At 44.4% G+C, this 14,551-nt stretch overlaps 1 protein-coding gene across 7 annotated transcripts in view; it reads right to left on the bottom strand.

Annotated features, from left to right (window-relative positions):
• LOC119851400 (mitogen-activated protein kinase 15-like) overlaps nucleotides 1–14,551 on the bottom strand; it is a 74,102-nt gene that overhangs the window by 39,785 nt on the left and 19,766 nt on the right. For all 7 annotated transcript variants that reach the window (XM_038391171.2, XM_043507162.1, XM_043507161.1 and 4 more), the window contains exons 7-9: nucleotides 14,184–14,323; nucleotides 12,390–12,447; nucleotides 1,805–1,942 (exon numbers count right to left, since the gene is read on the bottom strand). In XM_038391171.2, coding sequence (XP_038247099.1) covers nucleotides 1,805–1,942; nucleotides 12,390–12,447; nucleotides 14,184–14,323 — 336 coding nt within the window. The remainder of the gene's footprint in view (nucleotides 1–1,804; nucleotides 1,943–12,389; nucleotides 12,448–14,183; nucleotides 14,324–14,551) is intronic.

Genomic DNA, 14,551 nt, shown 5'->3' with positions numbered 1-14,551 from the left:
TAAAAGAGGACTCCAGAACTGGACAGTTTTCCAGTATCAATCTCACCAACACTGTATACAAAGATAAAATCAGCTCCTCACTCCTGCTCCCGTCTATGCATCCAAGGATCGCAGTAGCCCTTTTTGCCACAGTGTTTCACTGGAAGCTTATGTTGAATTGCTTGTTCACTATGACCCCTAAAATATTTTTCAGAAGCATTGCTGTCCAGGATACAGCCCTGCATTCTGTAATTATGGCCTGTATTCTTTGTTTCTAGATATATCAGCTTGCACTTGGCTTTATTAAAACATTTTATTTGAATGGGTCCAGATTTCAAAGTTCTATCTGCCCTTGTCACACCCCAATGGCTCCCTCCCTCAAGTCCCTTGGGAAAGCAGATCAGGCTTGTAAGTTGCTAACGCTGTTTCTCGCATTGCAAAGGATTTTGGGGAGGGTCAGAGGTGTATGAGTGGGGAGTGGAAGTTTCTTTTGCAGATACAAGAGGCAAGGGCGGGGGGGAATGGAGAAGAGAAAAAAGAAGAGCAGAGAATGGGTTAACTCAACACTTCAGCTAGCTCCGTGTAAAGATAAGATGCTGGCCCCAGCCCAAGGACGTTACTCACAGCCGAGACTCTTGGCTGCCTGCCAAGAAAGAGGGGGCCACCGGCAAGCCTTAAAAAAGAAAGATCAACTAAACAGACCTGCATAGCCAGCCCATAACAAGAGGGGCAAGCAAAGGCTAACACGAAGGAAAACAAAGAAAACAACAGAGTCTAGCTGGTGTGTTTTGGGAAAGTCGAGGAAGCCACAGCAAGCCGGTTTAGACTGACACAGAGAGCATCAGGAACAGAGGTCTCGGAATGAAACGCCCCCAAAAGAGCCCAGAGCTTAAAACCCTCCTGAGAGGTTATTTTATTATTTTATCAATAAAGCTTTAAAATTTAGACACTTGGTGTGTTTCATCATTCCCCCCCCCAACGATCCTGTGGCGTCAGTCTGATCACCTGACACGGCGGCAGATTGGTAACAGAAATCTGTCACATCCTGTCCTCATCATTATTTATCACACTGTCAATCTTTATATCAGCTGCAAATTTTATCAGCAATTATTTTATATTTACTTCCTGATCTTTGATAAAAATATTGAAAATCATTGATCCTAGTTCAAATCTCTTCTCCCCTATAGGTGGAGGGGGGAACTTGAACCTGGGGTCTCCCACATCCCTGGTGAGCACTCAGCTAAGAAATATGCATCTAGATGTCTGGAGGGAGGCAGCAGCACACACGCACAGAAGCAGAAACACATGCACCAAGGGAACTTTTACTAAAAAAATTTAGCTGCTGAGTGAATTTAGGCGCCTGCAGAGTTTGGTGGCAGGCAAGGGTGTGTTACAGTGCTGCTGAAACCAGAACTTAGGCACCTAATTCCTTTTGTGCATACAGGCCTAAGTATCTTTCATCTATCTGCACAATTACCTTTATCAATCAAACTTGTAATCTCATCAAAAAAATTAGATCAAGTTTGACAAGATCTATTTTGCATAAATCCAGGTTGACTGGTGTTAATTATATTCCCATTATGCATGAAAGGGTGACACATCAGAAACCCCTGAGAGCTGAAACAGAGAGAGAGAGAGAGAGAGAGATCAGAAATATCACATGTTAAAGGCACCCTCACCTTTTCACATGAGGAGGAGAAAGCGGATTGAAAACTACCATTACCTTCACCATTTCACACGGCAGAAGGGAAACTTGTGTAGGTAGCAGCCACACAAGAGGCTTGGAGGGGGGGGTTGGGAAATGTCACACTGGCATTGCCCTCACCTTTTCACATAGGGATGTTGCAGGGCCTCTTCTGCAGTCAGCCGTTTGTCAGGGTTAAATACTAAGAGCCTCTTTAGAAGGTCCAAGGCATGAGGGGGGATAGAGGAGGGCAAAATTTCCTCAATTGTCACTCGCCGTCTGAAAGGCAAGAATCAAAGTTGTAGCTCCCAGTGCCCAATTTCACTGCAAAACCCTGTATCTCAATCCTGGGAATCTCATGGAGGTAACTCCTAACCCCAGATTTCACTCAAAAGGAGTGGTTCATGACTAATACTACGGATTTGTCACGGATATTTTTAGTAAAAGTCAGGGACAGGTCACTGGCAATAAACAAACAAACAAACAAAAATCACAGAAGCCGTGACCTGTCCCTGACTTTTACTAAAAACATCCCTGACAAAGGGAGGGAGGAGGGTCCAACACCCTGCCCCTCCCCACCACAGTGGCTGAGAGCTGCAGAGACCCAATTGCCCAGTGGCTGGGAGGAGTCCCCCTGCTGCCCTGCAGGACTGGGAGCTGCAGGAGGGGTGTCCCACACTGCCCGGGGAGGCAGAGTACCTGCAGGGAGGCCCCTGCCAGCAGCGGAGTCTGAGGATCTTGAGGGGGCCACTGCCAACTGGGAGCTGGGCAGCTGCGGGGTCCTCAATGTCACAGAGGTCGCTGGAAGTCACAGAGTCCGTGATTTCTACGACCTAATCTTAGCTTTTGTCATGACCCAGCCATACATGGTCATGCTCAAATAACTAGATTATTGTGAGGTCTCAAACCTAGCTAGGGAATGACATGGAAACATTTTTCTGTGTTACTAACAGTTAGAAAACTAAGCAAAGAAACAAGAGCAAAATATCTTTGTTAGGAATTTATGATAGAAGTAAACTGCTAGGAACACATACATAAAAACTGATATAAATTTTTTAAAAGTCAGTTCAAATTAAAAAACCTTCATTACAAAAATAAAATCACTATTTTTAGCTATGTGGCAATGTCATGGTAATGACCTTCTGGGTGACTGGATTGGGAGTGCCAGAGTAGGGGAGGTGAAGAGCCCATGTTGGTCCTCCTACTTTTGAAAGTGGACAGGTCTGGCCAGTCCACGTTTTGCCACAGGCCTGGCCCAGCCCCCTGCCCCTCTTCTTCCTCCCATGGGCCCACCCCCCGGCTGGGCCAGAAGCTGGAGCCCGGGCAGCTGTGGGGAGCTGTGGACCCTCCACCAGCCCAGGGTAGGGGGGCTCCCAAGAGCAGCCCCCGATCCATGTCCCTGCGCCCTGGCACCACTGCCCAGCGCAGGTGGAGTGTCCACAGCTCTCCGAGCAGCTCTTACCATGGCCTAGCTGCTGCTCTTTAGTCCCCGGGACCCCTCCTCCAAGCCAGCCTGGAAGCTAGAGCTAGGCCGGGGTAAGAGCTGCGCAGGCACCCGTGGGGAGCCGCAGACCCTCCACCCGCCCTGGGTGGGGGGTACAAGGGGTGGGGACATGGGAAGGGGGCTACTCTCAGCTGCCCCCACCCCAGGAAGGTGGAGGGGCCCAAGCTCCCTGACCCAGCTCCAGCTTGGCTGGGGGGCAGGGCCTTGTGGGAAAGAGGAGGGGCAAGAGCGGAGCCATGGCAGGGGCGGGGCCTTGTGCCCCCTTCTTCTAGGAAGAATCCATCACCTCTAGACTGGATACTGAACTGTATCATCTCTTCATTTGTCACACGTCCTTCTGCTTATTTGTATTTATCTGTTTTTGTTGTGTGAAAGGGATGGTTAGTGGTTATGGTGTTCTTTGAACATAATGATTCATATTATATAATGAATGTGATACTTTGATTTTGACACACACATATAGTAGTCAGAATTAAAGTTGCAAAGGAAAAGAACAGCTACTTACCTTACAATAACTGTGGTTTGAGACGATTTATCTGTGTGGATCCCTTCCAAGGTACACATGTACCTCACGAATGAGAGGTCAGAATTTTTGACCAGCAGTGTCTATCGGGGCATGTCTGCACCCTGCATATCTTTGTGCCTCTCCCCTGCCCTTCAATTCCCTAATTCAGAAACCCTATTAGGATAAGACTCAGAAATAGGAATGGGGGGTGGATCGTGGGATCTCATGAACAAAATATCTCTACGAACCAAATTACTATAAGGTAAGTAACTGTTCCTTCGTCTTTGAGTCCTTGTATGCATGAATCCCACTCAAGGTGACTAGCTAGCAATATCCAATTAGTAGTAGGAGGAACTGAAGTCAATTCAGTGCATTATACAAAATTGTTTATGAAAGCGAGCAAAATTTGGAGACACACTGGATTGCTTAAGTTAAAGAAGCGGAACAAGAGGTCCTCAAGTTCCTGGAAGTGTCATGGATTGCCATGACAATTAGATAAAAGATTTTAAAAACGGGAGGAAATATTTATAGTTGAAATAACTTGTTTGTTTAAACTGGTTAATTTCAGCAGAATATGGTTGTCATCTCTCCTTGGACATCATTTATATAGGGGCCACTGTGACAGACAACAGGACAGTGAATTAGGAGGAAGTTTCACCATCATGGCTGCTACCAGTCTCCCAGTGTCCTGGGATCCACTAAGACTTTATCATCCTGATCTTGAAAGGTATCTCTGGCTTGATCTGGTCAGGACATTACCACATCCACCAGCTTCAACTAAATCTTGACCACCACCTAGAATTGACACTCTAGGTTCCAGCTGTCACCCCGTCCCGGAAGTGTCATTTTCCCTCCCCACCCTTTTTCCTATCTTTTTTTTGTCTGATAAGAGTCTGATTTAGCCTCCAAGAAAACTCCACCTTTTGTAATAGTGCTGTGACCAGGCAAGCAGCTAAAAGTAATGTCCTAAATAGCCCAATGCTGGTATTGAGTTGGTATAGAGTTGGTTTGCCAACTCTTAAGAGTGGCTGATAAGACCATGTGCTGGGCCTATCATTTCCCAGCACCTGGACTGCAAGGGAAATAAAGTGTTAGAGACAGAAGCTGCATTTTCTATCTTTGCTGATCTTTTCTCTCCCTTTTTCAGCAAGTTGTCTGGCTTTGTCTTAAAGAAAAGATGATTGGACTTCAACAACAACTACCAAAGACCATCTTAACTCTCTCTCTTTCTCTCCCCCAAAAGGGACAGTTAATACCATCTTTACTATGATTTAAGACTTTCAAGCAGAGATCTTCTGCTATAAAAGACTATACTGTGACATTATTGACATGAACTGTGACCATAAAGATCATTATTTCAACCAGGGTCCTATTGTTGCATCAGGTCTTGTACAGAGGAGGTCAAGTGGGGTATCTATGGAAAGGTTGTAGTTTGCTGGTTATGATTATGCTGTCTGTGTGTATCATTTTTGTATTTGAAGTTATGAATATTGGCTATGTAGTTGTATCTCAACATGTTTGATTCTAAGTAGCCTCAATGAAGCCTTTGGTCAGCTTCTTGAGAAAGAACTATTCTCAGTAAGTGCCTGTGACGTTATTAATATGAACTGGGATCGTAAAGATCATTGTTGCAGCCAAGATCCTGTAGTGGCACCAAATCTTGTATGGGGAGGGAGGGGGGGGGTCAAATAAGGTGTCTAAGACAACATAATTATAACCAGAAAACCATAACCTTATCTGTATGCATGTTTCATTTATGCATTTAAAGTTACAAGTATTGGCTCTATACTGACTGTATTTCAAACTTGTGCTATGCTTCCGGGTGATACCCCCAGACAATTTGGTATCAGCACTGCCTAGCCTGCTTGATAGCCCATTAAGCACCATCAGCTATACAACTGACCCACTGAGAGAAGGTATATACACCTTGTGACTCAGCAAGGCAGGCAGGGACATGCCTATGGACAGAACTCTAAGTTTTTCCCATGCCACGTGCTGGAGAGCTTGTCTTTGAAACAAAGAAAGCAGAGGCCACATGCCAAGAGACTATAAAAGGCTGCTGCATCTCCTCCATATTGTCTTCAATCCTGCTTCTTACTTCTGGAGGAACCTTGCTACAAATGGAAGCTCTAAACAAAGGACTGAATGACCCATCCCAGCTGTGGATGTATTCCAGAGACTTGATTTGAGCCTGCAGTTTATTCCATTACTGCTACAAGCCTGAACCAAGAACTTTGCCATTACTGTATGTAACGGATTCCATTTAACCAATTTTTAGCTCTCATCTAGATTTCTTTCTTTTATGAATAAACCTTTAGATTTTAGATTCTAAAGGACTGGCAACAGCATGATTTGTGGGTAAGATACAACTTGTATATTGACTTGGGTCTGGGGCTTGGTCCTTTGGGATCAGGAGAATCTTTTTTTTCCTTTCACTGGGGTATTGCTTTTCATAACCATTTGTCCCCATAACAAGTGGCACTAGTGTGATACTAGGAAACTGGACTGTCTAAGGGCATTGCTTGTATGACTTATGGTTAGCCAGTGAAGTAAAATCAAAGTCCTCCTTGTCTGGCTGGTTTGGTGTGCCTTAGAAGTGGAGAAACCCCAGCCTTAGGCTGTAACTGCCCTGCTCTAAGCAATTTGTCCTGAATTGATACTCTCAGAAGCGTCCCACCAAAGGCAGCATCGTTACAGTAACCAAACACTTAACTGACACTGGACTTTGGCAGACGCCAATCCACATCTGGGCTTTCCTGGGAACATTCAAATTAACATGTAAACGATGGCGTTGGACTGCAAAAAGCTGAATCGTTCATGGACATGTGACTTGCCCAGGTGGCTACAAACTCCATCCTGTTGCTGTGACTTCACACAGAAGAACAAAGGGGTTTCTGCCCACACGAGAGAAAATATAAAAGGCCCTGGAAGCCTCTCCATTTTGTCTTCAGCTGGCTAAAGAGATGGCCTCTTCACCCCCAAGAGATGCCTGAAAGAAACTGGAACAAAGGACAGTAACTACGGGGAGTGTGAGTGATTGCTGGACCCGGACTAGGAAGGAGTTCAGTCTGTGAAAGAAGCTTATTGGAACATCTTTGGGAGTGAGATTTCATCTGTAATCAGTTTCTTAATGCATTAGACTTAGACTTGCGTGTTTTGTTTTGTTTTGCTTGGTAACTTGCTTTGTTCGGTCTGTTATTACTTGAAACAACTTAAATCCTACTTTTTATACTTAATAAAAATCACTTTTGTTTATTAATTGACCCAAAGTGATTAATACTTGGGGGAGCAAACAGCTGTACATCTCTCTTTCTATCAGTGTTATAGAGGGCGGACAATTAATGAGTTTACCCTGTATAAGCTTTATACAGAGTAAAAAGGATTTATTTGGGGTTTGGATCCTGCTGGGTGTCTGGGTGCTGGAGATAGGTGACTTGCTGAGCAGTTTTTGGTTAAAATGTGCAGCTTTAGGGGCATGGAGCAGACCTGGGTCTGTGTTGTAGCAAACTAGTAGCAGGTTTTAGTAAGGGGAGATTCGATCATTAGAAACATAGATAGCTGGGTTTGTGATGACCAGAAGTACCTTATGGTGACTTGCCAGCCTGGTGTGAAGGTTGCGGATCTCTCAAGGCAAATAGATAGACTTATGTGTAGTGCTGGGGGAAGAGCTGGTGGTCATGGTATATGTAGGTACCAATGACATAGGGAAGGGTAGGAGAGACATACTGGAGGCCAAATTTAGATTGCTAGGAAAGAGACTGAAATCCAGGACCTCTATGGTGGCATTCTCAGAAATGCCACCAGTTCCACGTACAGGGCCAGGTAGAGCTTCGGAGTCTCAACGCGTGGATGAGATGGTGGTGTAGAGAGGAGAAGTTTAGATTTATTAGGAACTGCAGCGGCAGTCAAAAAAGCAAACGGGATGTTAGGAATCATTAAAAAAGGGATAGAGAATAAGATGGAGAATATCTTATCGCCTTTATATAAATCCATGGTACGCCCACATCTTGAATACTGTGTACAGATGTAGTCCCCTCATCTCAAAAAAGATATACTGGCATTAGAAAAGGTCCAGAGAAGGGCAACTAAAATGATTAGGGGTTTGAAACGGATCCCATATGAGGAGAGATTAAACAGGCTAGAACTTTTCAGCTTGGAAAAGAAGAGACTAAGGGGGGATATAATAGAGGTATATAAAATCATGAGTGGTGTGGAGAAAGTGAATAAGGGAAAAGTATCCGATGAAGTGAGCTGTAGCTCACGAAAGCTTATGCTCTAATAAATCTGTTAGTCTCTAAGGTGCCACAAGTACTCCTTTTCTTTTTGCGAATACAGACTAACATGGCTGCTACTCTGAAACAAGGGAAAAGTTATTTACTTGTTCCCATAATATAAGAACTAGGGGCCACCAAGTGAAATTCATGGGTAGCAGGTTTAAAACAAATAAAAGGAAGTTCTTCACACAGAGCACAGTCAACCTGTGGAACTCCTTGCCTGAGGAGGTTGTGACAGCTAGGACTATAACAGGGTTTAAAAGAGAACTGGATAAATTCATGGAGGTGAAGTCCATTAATGGCTATTAGCCAGGATGGGTAAGGAATGGTGTCCCTAGCCTCCGTTTGTCAGAGGGTGGAGATGGATGGCAGGAGAGTGATCACTAGATCATTACCCGTTAGGTTCACTCCCTCTAGGGCACCTGGCATTGGCCACAGTTGATAGACAGGAAACTGGGCTGGATGGACCTTTGGTCTGACCCAGTATGGCCGTTCTTATGTTTCTTTTAGAGTAGCAGCCGTGTTAGTCTGTATTCGCAAAAAGATAAGGAATACTTGTAGCACCTTAGAGACTAACAAATTTATTTGAGCATAAGCTTTCGTGAGCTACAGCTCACTTCATCGGATGCATTTGGTGGAAAATACAGTGAGGAGATTTTTTTTTATATATATACACACACACACACACACACACACACACACACAGAACATGAAACAATAGGTTTTATCATATACACTGTAAGGAGAGTGATGATAAAGCCTATTGTTTCATAGTGTGTGTGTGTGTAAAAAAATCTCCCCACTGTATTTTCCACCAAATGCATCCGATGAAGTGAGCTGTAGCTCACGAAAGCTTATGCTCAAATAAATTTGTTAGTCTCTAGGGTGCCACAAGTACTCCTTTTCTTATGTTTATGTTCTTAAACACCTGAGGAACAAAGACTGAACTGGGGGGAAGTGCTGGACGCAGGCTAAAGGGATTTCTAGCCTGTGAATGAGACACCTGGGGATTCCAAGCTGTAAAGCAAGTGCAGCTTGCCCCTTAAGAATCTGCAGCCTGCTTGTATCATCTCTTAGGGTGAGAATCTGCTATTCATAGCCAGTCGATTTAGTATATTAAGCTTAGTTTGTGTTTATTTGCTAAGTAATCTGCTTTGATCTGTTTGCTATAATTTATAATCTATCTTCTGTAGTTAATAAACTTGTTTTGTTTATCTAAATCTGGGGTAGGCAAACTACGGCCTGCAGGCCAGATCCAGCCCGTGGGATTGCCCCGCGTGGTGCTGCAGGCCCTGCGCCGCTCTCAGAAGTGGCTGGCACCACATCGCTAGGGGATGGAAGGGGGGACATGCCAGAGGGCTCTGGGCATTGCCCTTGCCTCCAGGCACCGCCCCCTGCAGCTCCCATTGGCTGGGAAGGGGGAACTGCGGCCAATGGGAGCTTTGGGGGAGGTATCTGGAGGCGTGGCAAGGGCAGCGCATGGAGCCTGTGTCTCTGCTCCCGCAGGGGCCACACACAGATGTGGTTCCGTCCGGTTCCCAGAGCGGTGTGGGGCCAGGGCAGGCAGGGAGCCTGCCCTGGCCCCAGTACGTGCCACTGTCACCCTGGAGCTGCTTTAGGTAAGTGGTGCTAGGCTGCAGCCTGAACCCCTCCTGCACCCCACCCCCCAACCCCCTGCCCTGAACCCCCGCCACACCCCAACCCCCTGCCATGCCCCACACGCCTCCTGTACCCCAACCCCCTTCCAAGCCCCCTCATACACCCTGCACCCCTCCTCTCCCCCAATCCCTGGCCCTGAGCCCATTCCTGCACACTGCACCCCCTCCCACACCTCAACCCCCTGCCCCGCATACAATTTCCCCACTCAGATGCGGCCCTCAGCCCAAAAAGTTTGCCCACCTCGCTCTAAACCAGTGAGTTGGAGTGAAGTGTATGGGAATCTTAGTTCAAGGGGCAAAGGCTGTGGCATATTCCTCTTCACGTTAGGGTAAGGGGTGAATTTTATGAGCTTACGCTGTACAGTTCCCTGTGCAGCACCAGACAGTATAATTTTGGGTTTATACTCCAGCATGGGGGAGGGGGGGGAGAGAAGAAGGAGATGAGTCTGGAAAGCTGGAAATTGGCTGCTGTCTGCTGCATGTATTTGAGTGGCTTCCATGAAGCTGCTCTCTCAGGTAGCTCAGTTTGCATGTGTAGTGCCACCTGCTGTCATGTTGGGTGATAACAGGGCCTGGGTTAGGCTCGCTGTGTCCCCAGCCAGGGTGAGTAGGGCCAACCCAATTGAGTGGTTAGAGAGGCCCCGCGGTGCCCACAACTCCCAGACTGCACCCCATGGGTGATAACCCTTCACACCCCATTATTAACCATCAGCACTTGTGTTAAGGAGGTTCTGAAGCTTCAACCCCCACGCAAAGAATCAGTCAGGAAGGGCAAGGACAGATCTAAAAAGCTGCAATTCTCCAACAACAAAAATTAAAAAAACAGACTCCAAGAGAAACTGCAGAATTGGAATTAATTTGCAAACTGGACACCATTAAATTAGGCTTGAATAACGACTGGGAGTGGATGGGTCATTACACAAAGTAAAAGCTATTTCCCCATGCTAATTTTTCCCCTACTGTTACTCACACCTTCTTGTCAACTGTTTGAAATGGGCGACCCCGATTATCACTACAAACGTTTTTTTCCTCCTGCTGATAATAGCCCACCTTAATTGATTAGTCTTGTTACAGTTGGTATGGCAACACCCATTTTTTCCATATACATCTTCCTACTGTATTTTCCAGTGCATGCATCCGATGAAGTGGGTTTTAGCCCATGAAAGCTTATGCCCAAATAAATTTGTTAGTCTCTAAGGTGTCACAAGTACTCCTCGTTTTTTTTCCTCCCATTAAGGTGTCGCAAAGGGCTGTGAACAGAAGGGGAAAAGCCTAAAGTCCAAGGAGGTGATACTTGTAGTCACTTGTTTTAGACTAAGCAACATATGATAGGCTGTTGGTACAAATACCTAGTGTTGAAACAAAAAGTTAAAGCTAAAATTACACTTTGTCAGATAAAACTAAAACAGTGTCACATTATAACAAAAACAAAGTGTATCAACTCATCCTATAAAAAGTATAACCACCAAAATATTCTTAAATAAGAGGAAGCCATTTGCACCTCTCTCAAAAAAGGAGAAACAGAAGGAAAATGGAATGTAAGTGTGAGGTTAAGATTAACAGGTTTAAATCCAGATACTGGACTAGCCAATATGTAATTACAAAAAATATTCAAAGAAAGCACCAGGATGGAAGTTAAGTTCTTCTGAGACATTGGTCAGCAGAAGCTGAGGACTGACAATTCAATATTTTAGCGCGAGGCAGAATTACCCCCAGGTCAAAGAACATCTCTACCTAAAAGAAGATTGTTTAGGACATACAAAGCTGTTCACCAGCTCCTGCAGAGAACTGAATCCAAAGTAGACTAGCCATGCACCTAGTACCCAAAACTAGTCCATGGGAGAACTGTGTCAAGGCAAACTAAAGAATTGTAAGATTTCATCTTACCCATCTGGAGATGTATCTACACCCAGACAGAAATTAAGCATTACTCCACACAAGTATTAAAAGCCTAAATGGAACAACATCTAAGATTGTATACGTTACATGATTTTTACCCAGATTTAAGGTAGACTAAGTTATCTGAAAACCCCTGCAGTTTGAAGAAAAACCATTTCTAATAAGTAACTTTAAAGTTTTAACATTTTTCTTAAAACAAATATAATAATAAAATAATGTTTGCCTAAGGTAAACCTGTTCCTGTAACTAAAATGAATGCAAGGTAAAACTCCCCATAATGTACACTTTGGTTAGTTTTACAGTGCAATGTATGAGCTAAAGAAGTGCACTGTGGTGTTGTAATGTGACTTGCATTTTTATTGATTGTTTTTAATAAGTAGTAATAAAAGTGGAATTTTGCTTACAACAAGGGTGGAGTCCTGAATCTTCTATCTTAAGCTATATAGAATTTTTAATGTGGGCTCTCTCTAAGAAAATCAGGTATTCTAATAAAATACATAAAGAAACTTTCATAAATTTGAATTAAAGAAAAAAAAAACAAAAACACACATATTAGAGAGAACCAGCTATCCTCAACTTCATTATCTCAAAAGTATAACCAGCACAAAGAATACAAGGGAATGTTCTACTTTTGACAACATCACAACATAAAAGCCTGGAATTTGGGCCATGGCAAGTAAAAAGCTGTCAGGTCAACTTTAATATTAGTCCTGAATGATGAGCGGTCACTGTTTTTTGTTTCAGTTGTTTCTATCTAATGTCACTGCCTTGAGGATGACTAAGTGAGTTTGTAGACAGAGATCCCTGCAAGCTGGTTGCTGAGCTTATTCCCACATTATATCAACATCTGTTGGTTTCTGCTAGTGACACAAGGTAAAAGGTTTACCTGGAACTTATGCGGTTAATAACAGAGGCTCTGTAGTCCGAATGGATAGCTAAAATATCTGCAACAGAAAACAGATTTTGTGAATGCTATGGGCAGGATTCCAAGAGCCATGCAGTTTGTGACTCAAAACCTTGAATTTGAACCTAAGGAGTTAATTTTGGTAGAGAAGATTCAATAATATTTTGCTCATCTCTAATGTTTTCCAAGAGAGAACCTCAATTGCTTTACATACATTAATGAACACAGCACCTTATGAGGTATTATAAGCAAGAGTCCCATTTAACAGATGGCAGTTGAGAGATAGAGATTCCTGTACACCATAGCAGGTGCTCTAGAGATAGTAAGTGGAAGAGCAGTGTTTATAATCCTGGAATTTCTGCATGGAGGAGAATATTTCTGATAGTAGAGGACTGTTTGTCTGATAGATTAAAGAGATAATAAGATTGCAAATTGAAGCTAGATTAATTCAGACTAGAAATAAGGTGCTGATTTTTTAACAGTGGGCTTGTCTATATGAACAGTTAGTGCATGGCTAGCTGGGGTGCAAGTCTACAGTGCCCGGCAGGCCAGTGTGCTAACTCGCTGTATGGACCCAACTGCTTTGCACTAGAAGTGCCCTAGTCCCTTTGATTTATTTCACTTAGAAACGGGAGTAGTTCAAAGTGCACGATGGAACTTTTAATGTGTTGTAGCAGGATCCACACAGCCAGTTAATGCATGGCACACTATTATGCTATAAATTTACTAAATGTTCATATAGACAATCCCCAATGAGTGTAATTAACCACTGGAACAATTTGCCAAAAGATGAGGTCAAGTCACCATCACTTTGAAATCTTTAAATCAAGACTGGCTCTCTCTCTAGAAAACCATGCTCTAGCTCAACCACAACATATGGGCTTGATGCAAGAATTCTTGGGTGAAATTCTATAACCTGTGTTATGCAAACAGTCAGCTTAGATCAGTGGTTCTCAACCCGCGGCCCGATCAGCACACAGCTGTGGCTCATGTGACATCCTCAGGTCAGGGAGCCTGACTGACATTACATCAATCACCTTAATATATGTAACTGTCATCAACCACCTCCATGCATGCTAGAAGCAGCATGTTATCTAGGTCATCTGTTCATGGTGACAAAATGGCCCATGTTGGTATGGTGGGTCCTGTGCTTTTCTTGGGGGGTACCTAGGACACCACTCTTTGCCCCTGCTCTTGAAGCACCGAGGGCCCCGCTAGCGGCCCAGAAAGGTGGTAGAGGAGGGAAGTGTCTGGGTTTGCTCCTCACTCTGAGCCCCAGCCCTTCTCAACTCCTGCAGGCTTCTTACCTTCTTCCCCCTTGGGTAGGTTTACCCTCAATCCTTGACACTAGGGGAGGGAGTGTCCCTGCCGTGCTTGGGCAGGTCTCCCTTCCTCTGGTCTTTCAATTCTCAGCAACACACCTCCAAACTCCAGTCCTCTCTCCTTCTTCACACCACCCTCTCTGCCTGAAGCAGGGGTTTTTTATTAGGTTCCTGACAGGGCCTTAATTGACTACAGGTGCTCCAATTATCCTGTAGCAGCCTTCCCTAGTCTACAGGGAACCACACTTTAATTAGCCTAAGGCTTATATATCTCCTCTCTTCTACTGCTCCCTGGCCCTGCTGTATCACAGCACCTAAGGTTTTATTTTCAATGCTGTCCCCAACATTCTACCACTCAGTCTTCTGAGTTCCTGGGAGAGAGCAAGAATGTCAATTACGAGTCATTAGCTTAGCAACTGGGCTGCTAATACATCCCTTCATGGAAAAGACTCACCTTCCTGGGATGGGGCAGGAATGACACTCAAGATCTGCTCTATCTGATTCACTGTGGATGTTCCAGGAAAAAGAGGTTTTCCAAGCAACATCTCCCCCAGAATACAGCCAATACTCCACATGTCCACACCCTTTGTGTAGCTACAAGAAAGAAGAGACTTATCAGGACACACCAATATGCTCTTGTAACCCTGAGACCCCCTTCTATTTCTGACCATCCTGCAAGGAAAACAAACATGTCTAATAGCCCCACAGGAGATGTGTTGATGGGTTGGTGCTATAAGGGAAGCCAAAGAAAATATGGATGTGGCAATCACCTGAGGGATTTCTTGTCAAGGCCTATTTGAAATAAGCAGTCAGAGGAAGTTC

This window comes from Dermochelys coriacea, chromosome 2, assembly GCF_009764565.3.
Source record: "Dermochelys coriacea isolate rDerCor1 chromosome 2, rDerCor1.pri.v4, whole genome shotgun sequence".
In the NCBI taxonomy this organism is placed as follows: Eukaryota; Metazoa; Chordata; order Testudines; family Dermochelyidae; genus Dermochelys; species Dermochelys coriacea.
The sequence above is the reverse complement of the archived record's forward strand: the minus strand, read 5'-3'. Positions and strand labels throughout refer to the sequence as shown.